Genomic DNA, 17550 nt, shown 5'->3' with positions numbered 1-17550 from the left:
CCTATCCCTACCCTCCAGCGTATCTACCTCTCCTCCCAGTTTAGTGTCATCTGCAAACTTGCTGAGGGTGCAATCCATACCATCCTCCAGATCATTTATGAAGATATTGAACAAAATTGGCCCCAGGACCGACCCTTGGGGCACTCCACTTGATACCGGCTGCTAACTAGACATGGAGCCATTGATCACTACCCGTTGAGCCCGACAATCTAGCCAGCTTTCTATCCACCTTATAGTCCATTTGTCCAGCCCATACTTCTTTAACTTGCTGTCAAGAATACTGTGGGAGACAGTGTCAAAAGCTTTGCTAAAGTCAAGGAAGAACACGTCCACTGCTTTCCCTTCATCCACAGAACCAGATTCAATGGTCTGCATTCTCTGAATACAGCCTTCTGAAACTTGCATTGCTGGAAGTCTCTAGTGCTATTTCTGAGAAGCTTAAATAAGCTTTTAAACTTTTTTTAAAATGTCCCACTGCATTCAATGGAACATAAGCATGAGTGTAAACTTAAACACATGCTTAAATTATTTGGGGAATTGGGGCTTTAAGTAAAAAAAGTTGCCTCACAGCCATAAATAAGGAAAGCAACACTGCTTACCAAGTAAACTTTATTTCATTGGATTCGGTGCAATTATTTTGCTCAAACAAGAGTATTGAGTATTTTCTGATAATATACATAGTGCTCAGACTTCATAATTTGCACAAGGAGTAGGGAGAATAAAGCCCTTATAGTGGACTCTAGAAGGGCCTTCCTTTTCTTTCCTGTTTCCCCTCTCTCCATAATGACAACATTTAGGCATTGCATACCATCTGGAATAAAAGTAATCTTTGCCTAGGAGTATCTGGATAACAACCACCCAGAAGAAGTAATAGCAATATAGGTAGAAACCAAGATAACCTCATTATGGAACTACAGGATCCTCTATAGCCAGTAAAACTCATACTTCTAAATAACTACAGTACTTATTTCATCCCCCTCTCCAAAACTGAGATCTAGGACACTTGCCAGGGAAGTGTCACTCAAAAGAATACCAATTAAATAAAATTAAGTAACCTGTAACTTGCCTGCATCTTTTCTTGTCTTTCCCCATCCCTCCCACTTCTGTTTTTTTCTTCTTCTCCCCCTGTGCTTATCTGATTCACTCAGTCACAGATAATTGTGGTATTTCTCTTGTCTGGTATTTACTTTGTTACATCCTTTTCTTTGCTGCTTTTCTCTGAAACAGCATTTCCATTCCTATGATTCTTGTCACCTCTTCATCCATTCTGTTGCCCCCATTGCTTGCGCTCTCTCTCCTGTGGTAAGCCTTTCCCCTTTGCTACCCTTCTTAAATTCTCTCAACTTTCCTGCTCCAGTCAATGTTCTTTCTTTCCTTCCTCCCTCTCCTTCTCCCTGCAAGTAATGAGAAAGTACAGGATGTCTTTCTGCTCCCCTACTAACTTTTATGTTTCATATTTACTCTCCACGTCACTGGAGCCTTAAGGGTGGATGCTATTGCTGAAGATGAATATGGGGGACTGGGCCATCTTCTTCCTTCCCTTGCCAGCTATTCATTAGCTCCTCGCTGTGGTCAGAACCACTTGATATATGGAGCAGAGGAAGCAGTCAGATGAACAAAAGGAGGAGAGGTAGCATCAGCTTTCTGTGCAGCAACTTCGAGTTCCTTTAGGGGCAGCAGACTGCAAGTATCAGTGAGGAAGGTTTCCTTTCTGCCCTAGCAGCTGCTCTGATGTAGAACAGAGTAGCACGGCCTCAGAGGGAAATGTGGGGAAGTTGGCATCACAGTATTTGTCAACTTGAAAGACACTCTGAGACCAAGCAGCACTCCCAGACTGTCTGAGAGTTTCTCCAATTCTGGCAGCTTTATCCCATGACTGAATTTGAAATGTTAACACCTGTGTTAGTTTTAAAGCCTCTCTCCAGGAAGAGGTCATAAGCACAGCTCAAAGACATGTCAGAAGTATCATTGTATGGAGAGAGGAACAAAAATGGTAGCCGTTAGGGACATCAAAAATCCTTCATATCAAATGTTGACCACTTTTCAAATGAGGGTCCTACAGCTCAGTTAGTGTCTTGTTTTTGCTATCTGGCGAACTTGGAGAAGTTGGCTCTTTTTAAATTAGTTTTAGAGAGTGATGTTTTTATGCAGCTGACTCCTCTTAACTATTTAAATAGCTTTCATCAGCTTTTTTTTTTTTTTTTTAAACAAGATCAAGAAACAGAATTGTGGATGAGCTGTGGATGAGTTTTGTATGTGTCAGGCTCAAGAATACTGGTGATGGCAAAATTTGAAAATGAAACTTAACCTGATCAGGTTGGATCACATTGACCTGTAGTGAAGTTAGCTATGCTTTTTTTGCGCAATGTGCTACATGTGGTGTTTGGTAGAGAGAATCTAACACATGAAAATGCATGTTAAGAGCAAACTACAAAAACATAGCACTTTAAAAAGTTATTGTTGACTGTACATCTTAACAGTTAATACAAAGTTTATACAGTTCACTTTTTAAAGGGATGTTTAAAAGGTATTAGGCCAAAGTATTTACCTACCTTGATGGCTGCCTCATGGTGAAAGTCAGTATACCTGCAGAATTCCAGGTATGAATATAATGTGGCTCCTTCCCCCAAGGCTACTGATCTTTGGTCTGATGAGAATGTTTGTTTGTTTTTAGCATGTGTGAATTGCATCAAACGGTTGGGACTGCAGGTAGTAAACCTCTGTTATAGTCATGAAACTCCAAAGTAAATATTCATAAATTATAACCTAGGAAGTACCAGCCCCTATGAAGAACAGTAAATATTCTCTTGCATTTGTACAATAACATTTCTTTATACTAGGGTGATGGTCAAGTATAAACATCTAGCTTGATAAACAAGCTACAGCTTTTACTGATACAACATGCCACTGGTGTAAATTAAATTGTCAACAAGTATTAAAAACAAAATAATGTTTTTACTTCAGAATAATTCTGACATTTCTGTTGTCAATGTTGTGTAACTTGTTTCACAGAAGTACAAGAAACTTTGATGAAAACTTTAAGGTAAGACCTATAATGCTAGTGTCAAGATAGATCAGGATTTCTGCTCTTTGTAAGCTAGGCAGTAGAGCCCTGCACGGAACTATTCTTTAATCCCGCTCCTGCTATTATGCCAGCAGGCCTGTGGGACCCACAGGATCCCAGTCGTGCTGCAGGGCTCTACACTAGTCTCATGCAGGGCTCTACTAGGCAGTGTCCCTTTCATTATTTCTGTCATGCTGCAAAGAATCTTTGTATTGTGATAAGCAAGAAGATTTCAAACAGATATACTCCAGATATACTTTTTTCCCCTTCCTGTGAAAGCTAATTTGAACTACGATTTTTTCGGTGTATTTCAGAAGTTTAGAATCCATTCATCTTGTTGTTGTGCAAAGATTTTTCTATGGGGAGTTACCAGTGAACACTAGCTGGAATAAAATGCCTAAGCCCAATGCCTTTAAAATGTGTGCATTTAGTTTAAGGTACTTTTTATCAAAACATCAGTAGACACTTTATTTTTAGAAATGTATTGTCTCATAACTTTTTTTCTCTGATTTTATTTTCAGTGGGTCTCTCTGAAACTTCTTTTGTCTCGGTATGGTAAGCCATTGAAAGACTATGAACTCTGGGCATTATGTCATGAATGCTTATTTACTCTACAGACTTACATGGATTATCCAGGTAGTGCCTTTGGGGCCTCTAAATACTCTATATGTATATTCATTTGCATAGATTATTGTTGAATATATATCAGTATTTTTCACTGTCTATACCTATTTAAATGTTTCTTCTGCAACTCAAATGAAACCTGAAATTTTAAAATACCATGGTTGACTTCAGTTATAGAGGCTGTGATTTTAAATTTTTAGTATACTTGGAGTTAAGTTTCATGCATTTCATGGGAAGAATATCTCTCTTTTTTACTGAACTTTTGGTATGTCTGAGGAAATGTATAAAGTAAAGAGATTAATTTCCCTGGGTGAGTCTCTGTGCTGTACCTTTAACAAGCCCATGAGGACCTCTAAGTTCCAGCAGCCTCCTGGGATTTCATAGTGTTCAGAATCTCCACAGTACTGTGTGCTGAGGAAATTTTCCCTACCACCACCACCAGGTACCCTGGGATCTGACACTGGGGAAATCTTCCCACAGCGGAAACATGAGCATTTAAGGCCCATTTTTACTGCTGTGCCCTTTGGCATAAAGAGGCTCCAGTGGGGGGTGAGGATTTCATGTGTGTCCTGAATATTAGTAGGAATCTTGAACATGTTTGGTCCATCTTACACTAATGATAAACCTGAAGAAGCTCTAATATAAAGAGAGTTTGTTTTTTTGCTTTGCTTTCTGTTTGTTTTAAAAATTTTGCCTAAGAATATTTGTTAAATCAGTAGCGAATGAATATAAACAAATCACTAGTAAAATAAAAGAATTCATAGCATTTTTTAGGATTGCGTTGATTCAGTCATCTTTATCTTTTTTATAGTATAAAAATATTACAAGGAAAATTAGCTGTAAAAGTAGATTTTTGTGCACTTTAAGCTATGCAGCTCTTAAACTTTAGCTATGCTTCTCCTGGTATTTCAGCACCATGGTGCATGCCCCTGGTGTTTGGAAAGACTCCAAATGACTGCATATAATAGGCCAGATTCTAATTTAATATGCCTAGCAAACCTCTGCTACTTCACATATACATTTATCTGGAGCAGCTGAGTTTCAACATACTGATACAATCTGAGATCTGAACTTTGTCTAGCATTTGAAAATTAAAAACTGTTTAAATAAATATTAAAGTTGTGACACAAACCAATAAATGGGAGGGTATCCTTTCTAGCATCATCATTTTTGGGTCTTCTGCCATTCAGTGTAAAACTTTTGAGCTGAATATTATTGTTCAATTTAGAATCGTTCGGATAAGGGGGTGTGTATGTATGAGAGTGTGAGAGAGAGAGAGAGAGAGAGAGAGCGCGTGCGTATATATGACAGGTTTCAGAGTAGCAGCCATGTTAGTCTGTATTCGCAAAAAGAAAAGGACTTGTGGCACCTTAAAGACTAACAAATTTATCTGAGCATAAGCTTTCGTGAGCTACAGCTCACTTCATCGGATGCATCCACTGATCCTCAGATAAATTTGTTAGTCTTTAAGGTGCCACAAGTCCTCCTTTTCTTTTTAGGGTATATATGTACACTCATTATAGAACCGCTTTAGGTTTCATTTGCTACTTAATGAAAAACTCTTAATCTTATTGATTTTTTTTGAATACCCCCTTCCCAGCACAATCTTAAGAATGATTCATTGTACCCATTCTTGAGTCTTTTTTAAATGTGTATTTTTTAACCTACTTTGTCTTAATTATGGCAGTGAAAGACTGATAAAATGAGGAATGATGACTGTTTAAATGGCAATAGGAATCTGTCTGGCTTGATTAACTGTTCATTTCCAGACTTTAAAAAATAGGTTTCTGTAATTAAATTCATTTTAACCAAAGCTTTTATTTTCCTTTTCAAATTTGGGAATGATTTTTAAGTACAGGATCTCATTTCAAATTAAGCTTATCCGATATATGCCAGACAGTACATGAAATCATTATGTGAAATCCTATAGAGTAAATAGTACTTGCACAGTGTACTCCAGTTTGGTACTAGTATGTTGAATGAGGGCGTTGGGTATATTAGATTTCTATACATATTATGTGCCCCCTCCTCAAGTTATCTATTTTGATGTTAACCTGCCTGACTGCCAGAAGTTCAAAAGAGGCTGTTGAGGGAGAAACAGAAGGAAATGAAAAAATAACACAGATAAGAGCTCTTTGATGAAACAATGGATGGGCTTTCAATGGGGATGAAACTACCTGACTTGCTCCTTCCAGGCTAGAATGGTTTACTGTTCCCAAGGGTAAAACCTGGGATGAAAGACAGTGTATCTAAGGCCATGTCTACACTACCACTTAGGTTGCTCAGGGGTGTGAAAAAAACACTCCCTTGAGCAACCTAAGTATTGCACAGCACTATGTTGGTGGGAGAGAGCTCCCACCGACATAGCTACCACCTCTCGTTGGGGGTGGTTTAATTATGTCGATGGTCAGCATAGAGCAACTACGCGAGAGATCTTACTGTGGTGTAGCTGCATCAGTCCAGCTGTGCTGTTCTAAGGTCTCTCGTGTAGACATACCCTAAATCTCGAAGACCCTAGAAAAGGGAGGTGTTTTGGATAGCTAGGGGAGACACCCAGGGTGTCAGTGAAAGCTGACACACACACATGCTGAGAGCAAGCCAGGTTGTTTTCTCCCTGCCAGGAATGGAGTTAGCTGGGCTGAGGGGAACTTACAATGGCCTCTTGTTTTTATTCTTTTCTCTATATATTTTGTACCTTTGGTGAGAGAATAAATAAAGCTTAGTTTTGAAGATGCTGTTTGTGTCACTGCACACAAGTCACAGGCTTTTGAAGGGAAACTCTTACAGCTGCCAAAACAGAGTTGGGGCTGTGTCAACACAGTGGAGAACTAGCGGGGCAGCAGCCCAGAGATCCAGTCTGAGTGGTTGGTCTGTGTAGTTCCATCCAAAGTGAGGTGCTGGAAGCCAGACCTGTCATCTAAGGTATGCACTCAAGAGGCACAGTTTGCCGTGTAGCCATGACAGTTACGTAGAAGAAGAATAAACTTTTGTTGGCATGTGCGGGCCCACCTAAATTTGCAGCTTAGTGCTTAACTGACTTAGTCTTGAAGTGCAGTGGAAGAAAGCTGTGCTGCTGATTGAAAGTAAATGCTAGGTCATGGGTGTTCACAATTATTAAAATACTTACCTTAGAACTTAACATGTAAATAGCTTATGGCCATGATCCCACAAGCTACTTCACATTTGTAGACCCCCATTGACTGCAGTTGAGACTTGCCATGGGGATGGGGTTGCCCACACAGCAGCTTGCAGGATTGGGGCCCAAGTTAATAAAGAGATGTACGTCTGGACCACTGTGACAAAATAAATAGCATATGTATAAAGGACCGTATGTGATTGTGACACTGAAGTATTAGAGTCTCTGTTGTAATTCAGACAAGGAAAGAGTGAATTTGCATATGCAGCTGGAAAAGGACATTGCCAACCTGAAAATAACTTTTCCATATGAAAATGTTGAACCAGTAATCCATAAGGCTATAACTATAACTGAAATAAATTACAAGAAAAAGTTAGTGTGTTTTTCCCCGTAGCTTCAATTTGTTTACTTTGACAGCACATTCAGTATAATAGAGTACACTGGTTTGTTGGTCAGTTTCCTTCTTGTCTCTTGCATGAGAGTGATGACATCACTTACATACTGCTCCAGGGCAGCTGGTATGGCTCTTCCTGTAGTCCTGCAACAGGGTGTTTAGCACCAGAGCAGAACTGAATCTGAAACAAAAGAGACTGCAGGCAGGTGTGTTCATAGGGAGAGAGAGCAATAGTGAACTGAGTTTGTTTGATAGGGACCTTCTTGAGTTTAACCAAAAGACTGTTCTAAACACACATGATTCTGCTGTCTTACTAATATAGTAAAAGTTGTGTTTTCTGGCACTTTATAAACCAGAAAACTCTAGAAACTGGCATTTCGGGGTACCAGATCTGGGCGGCGCTCACCTTGGCGGCTCCCCACAAGCAGCGACATGTCCCTGCCACTCCTAGGCAGAGGCATGGCCAGGTGGCTTTGTGTACTGCCTCTGCCCGCAGGCACCGCACCTGCAGCTCCCATAAGCCATGGTCCCCGGTCCATGGGAGCTGCAGAGCCAGCAGGCAGGGTAGGGCAGTACGCAGAGCTGCCTGGCTGTCCCTCTGCCTAGAAGCAACAGGGACATGTTGCTGCTTGCAGGGAGCTGCCTGGCACCCCAAAACCCTTCCTGCACCCCAACCTCCTGCCCCAAGCCCCCTCCCGCACCCAAACTCCCTCCTAGAGCCCGTGCCCTGCATCCTCTCCCATGCCCCAGCCCTGAACCCCCTTAGTTATTTGGAATTTTTGCCTAACTGGCAACCCCCATTCCCCGAACATGCTGGATAACTTGTCTTTTACTGTACTTAAAAACAAAAACAAAACAAAAAAAAAAACCTTAATGACAAACTGTATACAGGATACTCTTGTTATAAAATTGATTTTTTAATTTTTTTTTTCAAAAATCAGTATCCCTTTTCATTTTAATGCTTCGTGCCTTTCCCAATGCTGTCCTATGTGTAGGCTGCCCTTCTTGAGTATATCGATAAGGCCGTCTTTTCCTCCTTCAGATTCCTTCTCAAATCCACTTTCCAAATAATTAGCTAACTAAGAATGATTGAGGTAGCTCAAGTGCATTTAAAACACCCTCTAAATTTATGTATTTCGAACCTGACCCTACACTAGGATCTGGTACTATGGATCCCTGTATGCACATTGAGTCCTTTATTGGGACTTCAATTATTTCCTTTCCTCTTATCCTTTATATGTTGCTTCTGGGCTTTGGCCCAGATCTTATGATTGGATACATGCAGGAAGATCTTTCCACTCTTGCAGAGCCCTCCTGACTTCAGTGAGGCTCCAGGGTTGCCCTGCATGGATCCAATTGAAGGTTCAGGGCCTTAAAATCTAAACTCGTTGGGGCAAGGACAACATCTTGTTGTGTTTCTAAATCACCTAACACAATGAGGTCCTAGTCCTGATGGTGCTCCTGGGCGCTGCCTCAGTTGATATAATAAGTAATGGCCCTCCACTCCAGGAAAGCATCCCTCTTCAGGATAGTACCAAAGGATTTGATTTATATCCTATTGAAGACAATGGGACTTAAGCATGTACTTACAGTTAAGCACAGTTTAAGTGCTCTCCTGAATTGAAGCCAATAATCTTTAATTTCCTCATTGTACTGTCTTAACCTGCTCTTCATGGATTTCTTGTTAACTAAAGAAGGACTTTTTCACATTTTTCTCAGAACATATTCAAACTTCTCTCTTTTTTTCCCCCCGAATTTATATCATGTAAATTTATTACCCTAATACTTTTTTTCATTGGAAAAGAGTTTATTTGATGCTTGCCACTGAGACAGAACCACATTAATCAGATGGCTTATCATATCAAAGCACATTAAGTCAGTCTGTGCTTTAAAGATATCTAATGGAGAGAGAGTTTTACTCATCTGTTTTGCATGGTTGAGTTTTTATAAAATGATCTTACATTCTTAATGTTAAATACAGGAAAATTAATTTCTTGAGATTTCACCTCAGTTAAAATATTTATACAACTCAAGTATTTTTTTAAACAGAGTAGGGCTGAGGGTCTGGGCCAGCAAATGCTTATGCAAGTGAGAATCTTCTTCAATTAGCCTACTTAGGTAAGTAAAGCTACTTGTGCACAAGTGTTTTCAGGATTGGGCTCTATATCTTAAAATTCCCAGAGGAGTCCTGGATCTGGCTTGCTGCCAAACATGCCTTCAATTCCTTTCCAGATAATGGCCCTTCTAGCTCTGTGTTCAATCTCCTTGACAATATTGCCTCTGCAATTATTGTCAGCAGTCCCAGTTAATTTCACTTTAGAGGGACTTTAGTTGAGCATTTGTTACATTTAATCTCCACTGTATTGTCACTTCAAGGTTTTTGGGGGGAAAAATTCTCGTAGGTTAGTAATTTCATACCTTCATGTTTACCTTGTGAGGAGACTAAGGCAGATCCAGCCAGAGCTGCTGCTTTTGTTCTTGTCTGACATCACTCTTCTGCACTACATGAAAAGAAAAGTTACATACAGTATTGTTATGTTGTTACGAAATTCTTTCTAGTCCTAAAGTCCAACTTTGTCTTGCTTTCTTGTTTTTATTCTGCAGTAATAGGACATCTTTACCTGCAGGTCTGGGTAATTTAATCTTCTTACTTTTTATTAGCCAGTTTGTGTCTCAACTTTAGTTTTTATTTAACTATATCACACACAAACTTAATCTGTTACATCATTCATGAGACTGTTAATATTAAATATTTTTCAAACAAATTCAGTCATAATTATCTGTGATAGAATTCATTCTGCAAAGGATGCACTTTGGTATAGCTATGATTCTCTTGTGACCTATTTTGCAGTGTTTTTATGTTTGGACTGCGTGCTGATTGACTGCCATGGAAATGTTCTCTTTGCTGCTCCAAAAGATGAAGGTAAAATAGTAATAAAAGCAATTTTTCCTTCTTGTTATGAAAGAGAGGAAAGCAAATACGTGACCTCTTTGGTTTTGGTTTCTCTTCTCTTTTTTTTAGGATGTTATGATACATTTTATCTGGCTCCTGAAATTGAAGAAGTGGATTTTGTTACTGAAAAGGTAATGTCATATGATCTGAGGCACGTATGTGAGTCTCTTACATGTGAGTAAAAAGAAGAGGAGGACTTGTGGCACCTTAGAGACTAACAAATTTATTTGAACATAAGATTTCGTGAGCTACAGCTCACTTCATTGGATGCATCTGATGAAGTGAGCTGTAGCTCACGAAAGCTTATGCTCAAATAAATTTGTTAGTATTTCCCAAGTATTGAAGTGTGAACCCCAAAAACCAATTTTCAAATGCACTTCCACAAAGCTTGATTGCTTTTAATCCACTTACAATGGAAATGGCACTGGAGGCTACAGCTTTCTAAATTATTCATTTGATGCAGAAAGAAGCACTTCAAAGCTTGGGCTTCAGCCTAGAGTCTCTATGTGAGTACTCTACTGGCAGAACTGTGCTGGTATAATTATACTGCTATCGGTATACTGGTAGAACTCCGTGTGTGGACATTTACGCCAAAATAAGTGTCCAGGTGTGGAGTTATATCAGTACAATGAGAGTAGTATAATTATACCAGCATAGTTCTGCTGATAAATTTCTCCATGTAAAGAAGTCCTAAGGAACTCTCAACCCAAAGATGATGATAGTAATGAAGAGCACTATGAGTGCTACTTATTATCTTCATAACAGTTGCAAACAAGTAAGTACTGTATTTTCTGTGAGATTTGTCACCATCTTGTGTCCTTCCACCACAATCATAGGTTCACCCAGTGTTGAGCACAAGATATGGCTTGGTCTGTAGCCCTGGCGAGATCTTTACTGGTGTGTGGCTACACCCCCATGTTCATCCTTATAAAATGATTCTGTGGTATCCAATGCAAAGAATCTGTTGGACTCTCTAGTGAGTCACCCCCCTTCCTTTGGCAAGTTTGGGACTGCAATGAGGTAATGCTCACCTGACTCTGAAGTGCGGGGTGGGGGAGCCAAGAGGGAAGAAAGAACATGATAAAAGGGAGAGACATTTGCCATGCTCTCTCTCTCTTACACCCACATCTACAGACACCATCACCCCAACCATCTGAAGTACTGATCAAAGGGGAGAGCCTGGCTGAAGAGCAGCCAGCCAGCCTGTGGTGAGAAGCATCTAAGTTTGTAAGGGCATTGAAAGTGTTAAGATCAGCTTAAAATGCGTTTTGCTTTTATTTCATTTGACCAAATCAGGCTTCTTATGCTTTGACTTATAATCACTTAAAATCTATCTTTATAGTTAATCAATTTGTTTGTTCACTCTCCCTGAAGCAGTGTGTTTGGTTTGAAGTGTGTCAGAGACTTCTTGGGATAACAAACCTGGTACATATCAATTTCTTTGTTAAATTGATGAACTCATATAAGCTTGCTGCGTCCAGCAGGTATAACTGGACGCTGCAAAATGGCAATTGGTTCTTGTTGTGATAAACTGAGAACCTGGACAGCACCAATATTAATGTAGCTTCGATCTGGGCCAGATCCTTGGCCTGGGGAGCAATGCGTAAGTCGTTGGCATAGATAAAACTTCTTGTGCTGTGATGGATTGGTTGATCGTTCATGTAGATGTTGAAAAGTATTGGAGAGAGTACACTCCCTTGTGATATGGCATTTTTTTGTTGCCACCATTGGCTCCGCTTCCCACATAGTTCAACATACAATCTGTACTAAAGACAACATTTTTATCAGTCATAATGAGGTGGTAATCTTTCTTCATGCTGTACACTTTAGTGAGGAGCCTACAGTGATTCACTGAGTCATATGCTGCTGATAGGTCGACAACAGTGGTGTTGGAACTATTTTTATAGTGTGGGTGCTGAAAGTCATTGAACAAAACTGTAAACCTGTATATCTTGGAAACCACTTCAAGTTAGTGTGTGCTACCACACTCCCAGCATGCCTAGTTCCAATACGGCCCTGTTACCATACCATTTTCAAAGCCGTCTTTAATATTTTGAGTGATGTTCAGCACTTGATTGGTGCATGACTTGCCTGGGTGGAATTTGCTTCGCTCTGGAATTAGGTGCTTTTCAACAGGTCATGATAGATGGTTTACAATTAGATGCTCATATGGTTTGTAGAAATGACATTGTAGTGATACAGGCCTGAAGTTCTTCAGCTCCATTGCATACTTTCAGAAGTGCCACAATACGTGCTTGTCAACAGGTCTTGGGGACTTAATATGAAGCTGAGTATGTGCTAAACAACTTGATTAACTAGTTCTTTGTTGCTGGTCTGAAGTGTTTGATTTGTTCAGTACAGATGTCACCTAGACTGGTGGCTTTGCCATTCTTGAGGGCGTTAATTCTGGAGGTTAATTTCAGTCTTGTGCCCTAAAATTATAATTATAATTTTATTATCACCTTGTTGTCTTGCCACTCAAACCACATCTTGGGTTGTTTGTTTGGTGACCTGCCATTCTCTAGGAGTTGGTGGGTGACCTGGTCTGCAATAACATTGTAGTGCTGCTCTGCTTCCTTCGATCATTAGTTATTCATACTTTCTTGCTGCTTTGGGTCATGTTCACACTGTCTATGAGACTCTGCCATGACTTCTGCTTTTTCTCCTTTAGTACAGAGACCAGTTCTTTGCTGGCTGTGACGGTATCCTCAGCAAATAGGTCCACTTCAAACTTCTGTTTGTATTTTGCATACCGATCCAATAACTCAGATGTTAATCCTGGCATATAATTTGTATTGCAGTCTTGTGGAATATGTTTCCTTGCGACAGTGTGCACCACAGTGACAGACTGATAATAATTTTCTGGTATTGGTTCTATCTTTTTTACAGTGGCATTGAGGTCGTTGGTGAAGCCCTTCCATTCAGCTTTCTTAAAGTTAAAGCTATGCTGGAATGGTACTGAGTTAGGTGTTATAGGTGCATTGACCTGGATGGCGATAGGCTGGTGCTGCGAATGTGGAACCAGACCCATATTAAGTTTGTTACACGAGCCAGCTATGTTGTTGCATGACAAATACCAGATCAGGGAGGTAGCCCCTTTTCCATCAGCTACTGTTGAAAGAACTGGAAGGCTTGGGGTCATGAATTAAGTTCAAGTTGAGTGCATCTGCCCACAGTTCAATTAATTTACCATTTTTATCAGTTACACTATAGCCCTGTTTGACTCTGTGACTGTTAATCACTGATGATCACCCATGTTTTGTCATGTTTGAGGTTATGTGGGCTAGCAACCGTGAATTGTTTGCATGGCAGTTTGTAACCAGACATAATGAAAATGCCATCAATGTCTACAGTCAGGACTTCAATGTCATTGGTGAGATAGGTACATAAATAGCACTGTGGTATTCCTCTGTGAGGTAAGTAAGCAAATGGGGGTAGGTGTAAGAAACAGACACATAAAAAGTCAGTGGCAAGAAACTCAAGTGTTCATAGGCCATTCCCAGTCCCAGGCACTTATCAGATTATGACCTATTGTTTTAAAGTGCAGGTCTGCTGTGAAAAGTGATGGTAAAAATAGCTCAGTGGATTTGTTTTATTGTTTTCAATAATATCTGTAATCCGTGAGCTCAGATAACAAGTAAGATGTGCATTTCTGATTGTAATACTGCACACTCTTACCTGGCTCTGAGAATCAAAATTAGTTCCTTCCATATTATGCATCAACAGTAATAAAAGGTGATGCAGTTCAAATTATGCTTTCACTGACACCTATGCAAACCCATTGCCTTCAATTCTGAGGTGCAAGATGGCATAGAATCTGCAGTTCATACTGTTTTGTCTCCACCATTCTAACAGACAGCTGCAGCGGCACAGGAGCCAGCAAACAGAGCTGTAAACAGGGGAGTTTGAGTGGGAGTTCTGCTGGAGGAGAAGGTAGGCTGGTAGGGGCAGTGTGCTGGGAGAGAAGCTGAGCCCTGATTAGAGGGTGGGGCTTCTCTGAGTAGGGGTCCTATAAAGGTAGCTAGCCAGCCAGTCAAGCAGCGGCATAGACAGCTGCAGCCTGCACAGAAGCCAGCAAACAGAGCTGTAAACAGGGGAGCTTGAGGGGAAGATTGAGAGCCAGGCAGAGGAAAAGACGATCTAGTGAAGGAGAAATAGAGCTCAGGAACAGGATTGTGGAGCTGGAAAATGAAGAAGGGGCACAGCAGGTGGTCACTGAAGGTGAGAGGGCAAGGAAGAAGAGAAGAGCAGCTCATTCTATAGGAAGAGGGGAAAAGTCAATGGAGATGATAACACCAAATATGAGCTCCAGGAGGATTCGGGATGGGTTGCAGAGAATTGCAAGGGACAATAGGAATTGAGAGGACTTGCTGCCAGAGGGAACAGGGAATAGACTGAGAGAATCGCACCATCACCAGGAAAAGGCAAGTCTACGTGATTGGGGACTCCTTACTGAGAAGAATAGACAGGCCTGAACCAGAGCTGATCCAGAGAATGGAAGGGTGTGCTGTCTGCCGGGTGCTTATATATGGGATATGGACCTGAGGCTGAAGAGGATCCTAACGGGAGCGGGAAAGAATCCACTGATTGTCCTTCATGTGGGAACAAATGATATGGCTAGATTCTTGCTGGAACGTATCAAGGGAGACTATGCGAGACTGGGGAAGACGCTTAAGGAAATCGAGGCTCAGGTGATCTTCAGTGGGATTCTGCCTCTTCCTAGTGAAGGGCAATAAAAGTGTGATAGGATTATGATGATCAACAGATGGCTCAGGCAGTGGTGCTATAAAGAGGGCTTTGGGATGTATTTGGGAAGCATTGATGGACAGAGGACTTGTTCTCTCGGGATGGACTTCACCTGAGTAGGGAGGGAAATAGACTTCTAGGATGGAGGCTGGCACAACTGATTAAGAGAGCTTTAAACTAGGAATTTGGGGGAGATGGTTGGGAGATGTCCAGGTAATCTCCATACTGGATTTTAACATTGAGAGGGAAGAAAACTAAGTAAGAGAGGATACAGCCGTGGGTAGGAGAATGGACATAAGGAGGAAGGGTAGTGTAGATACCAGTCTAATAGGTGATACTGGCAGTAGAATGTCTGTGCTAATTGGGTGAAGAAGGTGCGTGAGGCCAAACAGCAAAAATTAAGATGTTTGTACGCCAATGTGAGGAACCTCAGTAACAAAATGGAGGAGCCAGAGTTACTGGTGCAGGAAGTGAAACCAGATATTATAAGGATAACAGAAACATGGTGGAATAGTAGTCATGACTGGAGCACGGGTATTGAAGGGTATGTGCTGTTTAGGAATGACAGAAATTAAGGCAAAGGTGTTGGAGTAGCATTTTATATCAATGATGAGGTAGACTGTAAAGAAATAAGAAGTGATGGAATGGATAAGACAGAGTCTGTCTGGGCAAAAATCACATTGGAGAAGAAAGCTACTAGAGCCTCCCGTGGGACTGTGCTTGGGGTGTGCTATAGACCTCCGGGATCCGATTTGGATATGGATAGAGACCTCTTTAGTGTTTTTAATGAAGTAAATACTAATGGGAATTGTGTGATCATGGTAGACTTTAACTTCCCAGATATAGACTGGAGGACAAGTGCTAGTAATAATAATAGGGTTCAGATTTTTCTGGATGCGATAGCTGATGCCTTCGTTCACCAAGTAGTTGCTGAACCAACAAGAGGGGATGCCATTTTAGATTTGGTTTTGGTGAGTAGTGAAGACCTCATAGAAGAAATGGTTTTGGGGGACGACCTTGGTTCGAGTAATCATGAGCTAATTCAGTTCAAACTAAATGGAAGGATAAACAAAAATAGATCTGTGACTAGGGTTTTTGATTTCAAAAGGGCTAACTTTAAAAAATGAAGGAAATTAGTGAGGGAAGTGGATTGGACTGAAGAACTTGTGGATCTAAAGGCAGAGAAGGCCTGGAATTACTTCAAGTCAAGGTTGCAGAAACTATCAGAAGCCTGCATCCCAAGAAAGGTGAAAAAACTCATAGGCAGGAGTTGTAGACCAAGCTGGATGAGCAAGAATCTCAGAGAGGTGATTAAGAAAAAGCAGAAAGAAAGCCTACAAGGAGTAGAAGATGGGAGGAATCAGCAAGGAAAGCTACCTTATTGAGGTCAGAACATGTAGGGATAAAGTGAGAAAGGCTAAAAGTCAAGTAGAGTTGGACCTTGCAAAGGGAATTAAAACCAACAGTAAAAGGTTCTAGAGCCATATAAATAAGAAGACGACAAAGAACGAAGAAGAAGTAGGACCGCTAAACATTGAGGATGGCGTGGAGGTCAAGGATAATCTAGGCATGGCCCAATATCTAAACAAATACTTTGCCTCAGTCTCTAATGAGGCTAATGAGGAGTTTAGGGATAATGGTAGGATGACAAATGGGAATGAGGATATGGAGGTAGACATTACCACATCCGAGGTAGAAGCCAAACTTGAACAGCTTAATGGGACTAAATCAGGGGGCCCAGATAATCTTCATCCAAAAATATTAAAAAACTGGCACATGCAATTGCAAGCCCATTAGCAAGAATTTTTAATGAATCTGTAAACTCAGGGGTTGTACCGTATGATTGGAGAATTGCTAACATAGTTCCTATTTTTAAGAAAGGAAAAAAAAGTGATCCGGGTAACTACAGGCCTATTAGTTCGACATCTGTAGTATGCAAGGTCTTGCAAAAAATTTTGAAGGAGAAAGTAAAGGACATTGAGGTCAATGGTATTTGGGATAAAATACAACATGGTCTTACAAAAGGTAGATCGTGCCAAACCAACCTGATCTCCTTCTTTGAGAAGGTAACAGATTTTTTAGACAAAAGAAATGCAGTGGATCTAATTTACCTTGATTTCAGTCAGGCATTTGATACGGTTTCACATGGGGAATTATTAGCTAAATTGGAAAAGATGGGGATCAATATGAAAATTGAAAGGTGGATAAGGAACTGGTTAAAGGGGAGACTACAATGGGTCATACTGAAAGGTGAACAGTCAGGCTGGAGGAAGGTTACCAGTGGAGGTGCTCAGGGGTCGGTTTGGGGACCAAGCTTATTTAATCTTTTTATTACTGACCTTGGCACAAAAAGCGGGAATGTGCTAATAAAGTTTGCGGATGACACAAAGCTGGGAGGTATTGCCAATACAGAGAGGGACCGGAATATCATACAGGAAGATATGGATGACCTTGTAAACTGGAGTAATAGTAATAGGATGAAATTTAATAGTGAAAAGTGCAAGGTCATGCATTTAGGGATTAATAAGAAGTTTTGTTATAAACGGGCGACATATCACTTGAAAGTAACAAAGGAGGAGAAGGACTTCGGAGTATTGGTTGATCACAGGATGACTATGAGCCCCCAATGTGAT

The 17550-nt window shown here is 40.6% G+C and overlaps 1 protein-coding gene across 3 annotated transcripts in view; it reads left to right on the top strand.

The window, feature by feature from the left end:
* The window catches only part of KNDC1 (kinase non-catalytic C-lobe domain containing 1), a 124380-nt gene that overhangs the window by 48386 nt on the left and 58444 nt on the right, over positions 1–17550 (top strand). For all 3 annotated transcript variants that reach the window (XM_037905471.2, XM_043551630.1, XM_043551631.1), the window contains exons 7-9: positions 3586–3700; positions 10070–10141; positions 10241–10302. In XM_037905471.2, coding sequence (XP_037761399.1) covers positions 3586–3700; positions 10070–10141; positions 10241–10302 — 249 coding nt within the window. The remainder of the gene's footprint in view (positions 1–3585; positions 3701–10069; positions 10142–10240; positions 10303–17550) is intronic.

This window comes from Chelonia mydas, chromosome 7 (genome assembly GCF_015237465.2).
Source record: "Chelonia mydas isolate rCheMyd1 chromosome 7, rCheMyd1.pri.v2, whole genome shotgun sequence".
Lineage (NCBI taxonomy): Eukaryota > Metazoa > Chordata > Testudines > Cheloniidae > Chelonia > Chelonia mydas.
This window is presented reverse-complemented; position numbering and strand designations above follow the sequence as displayed.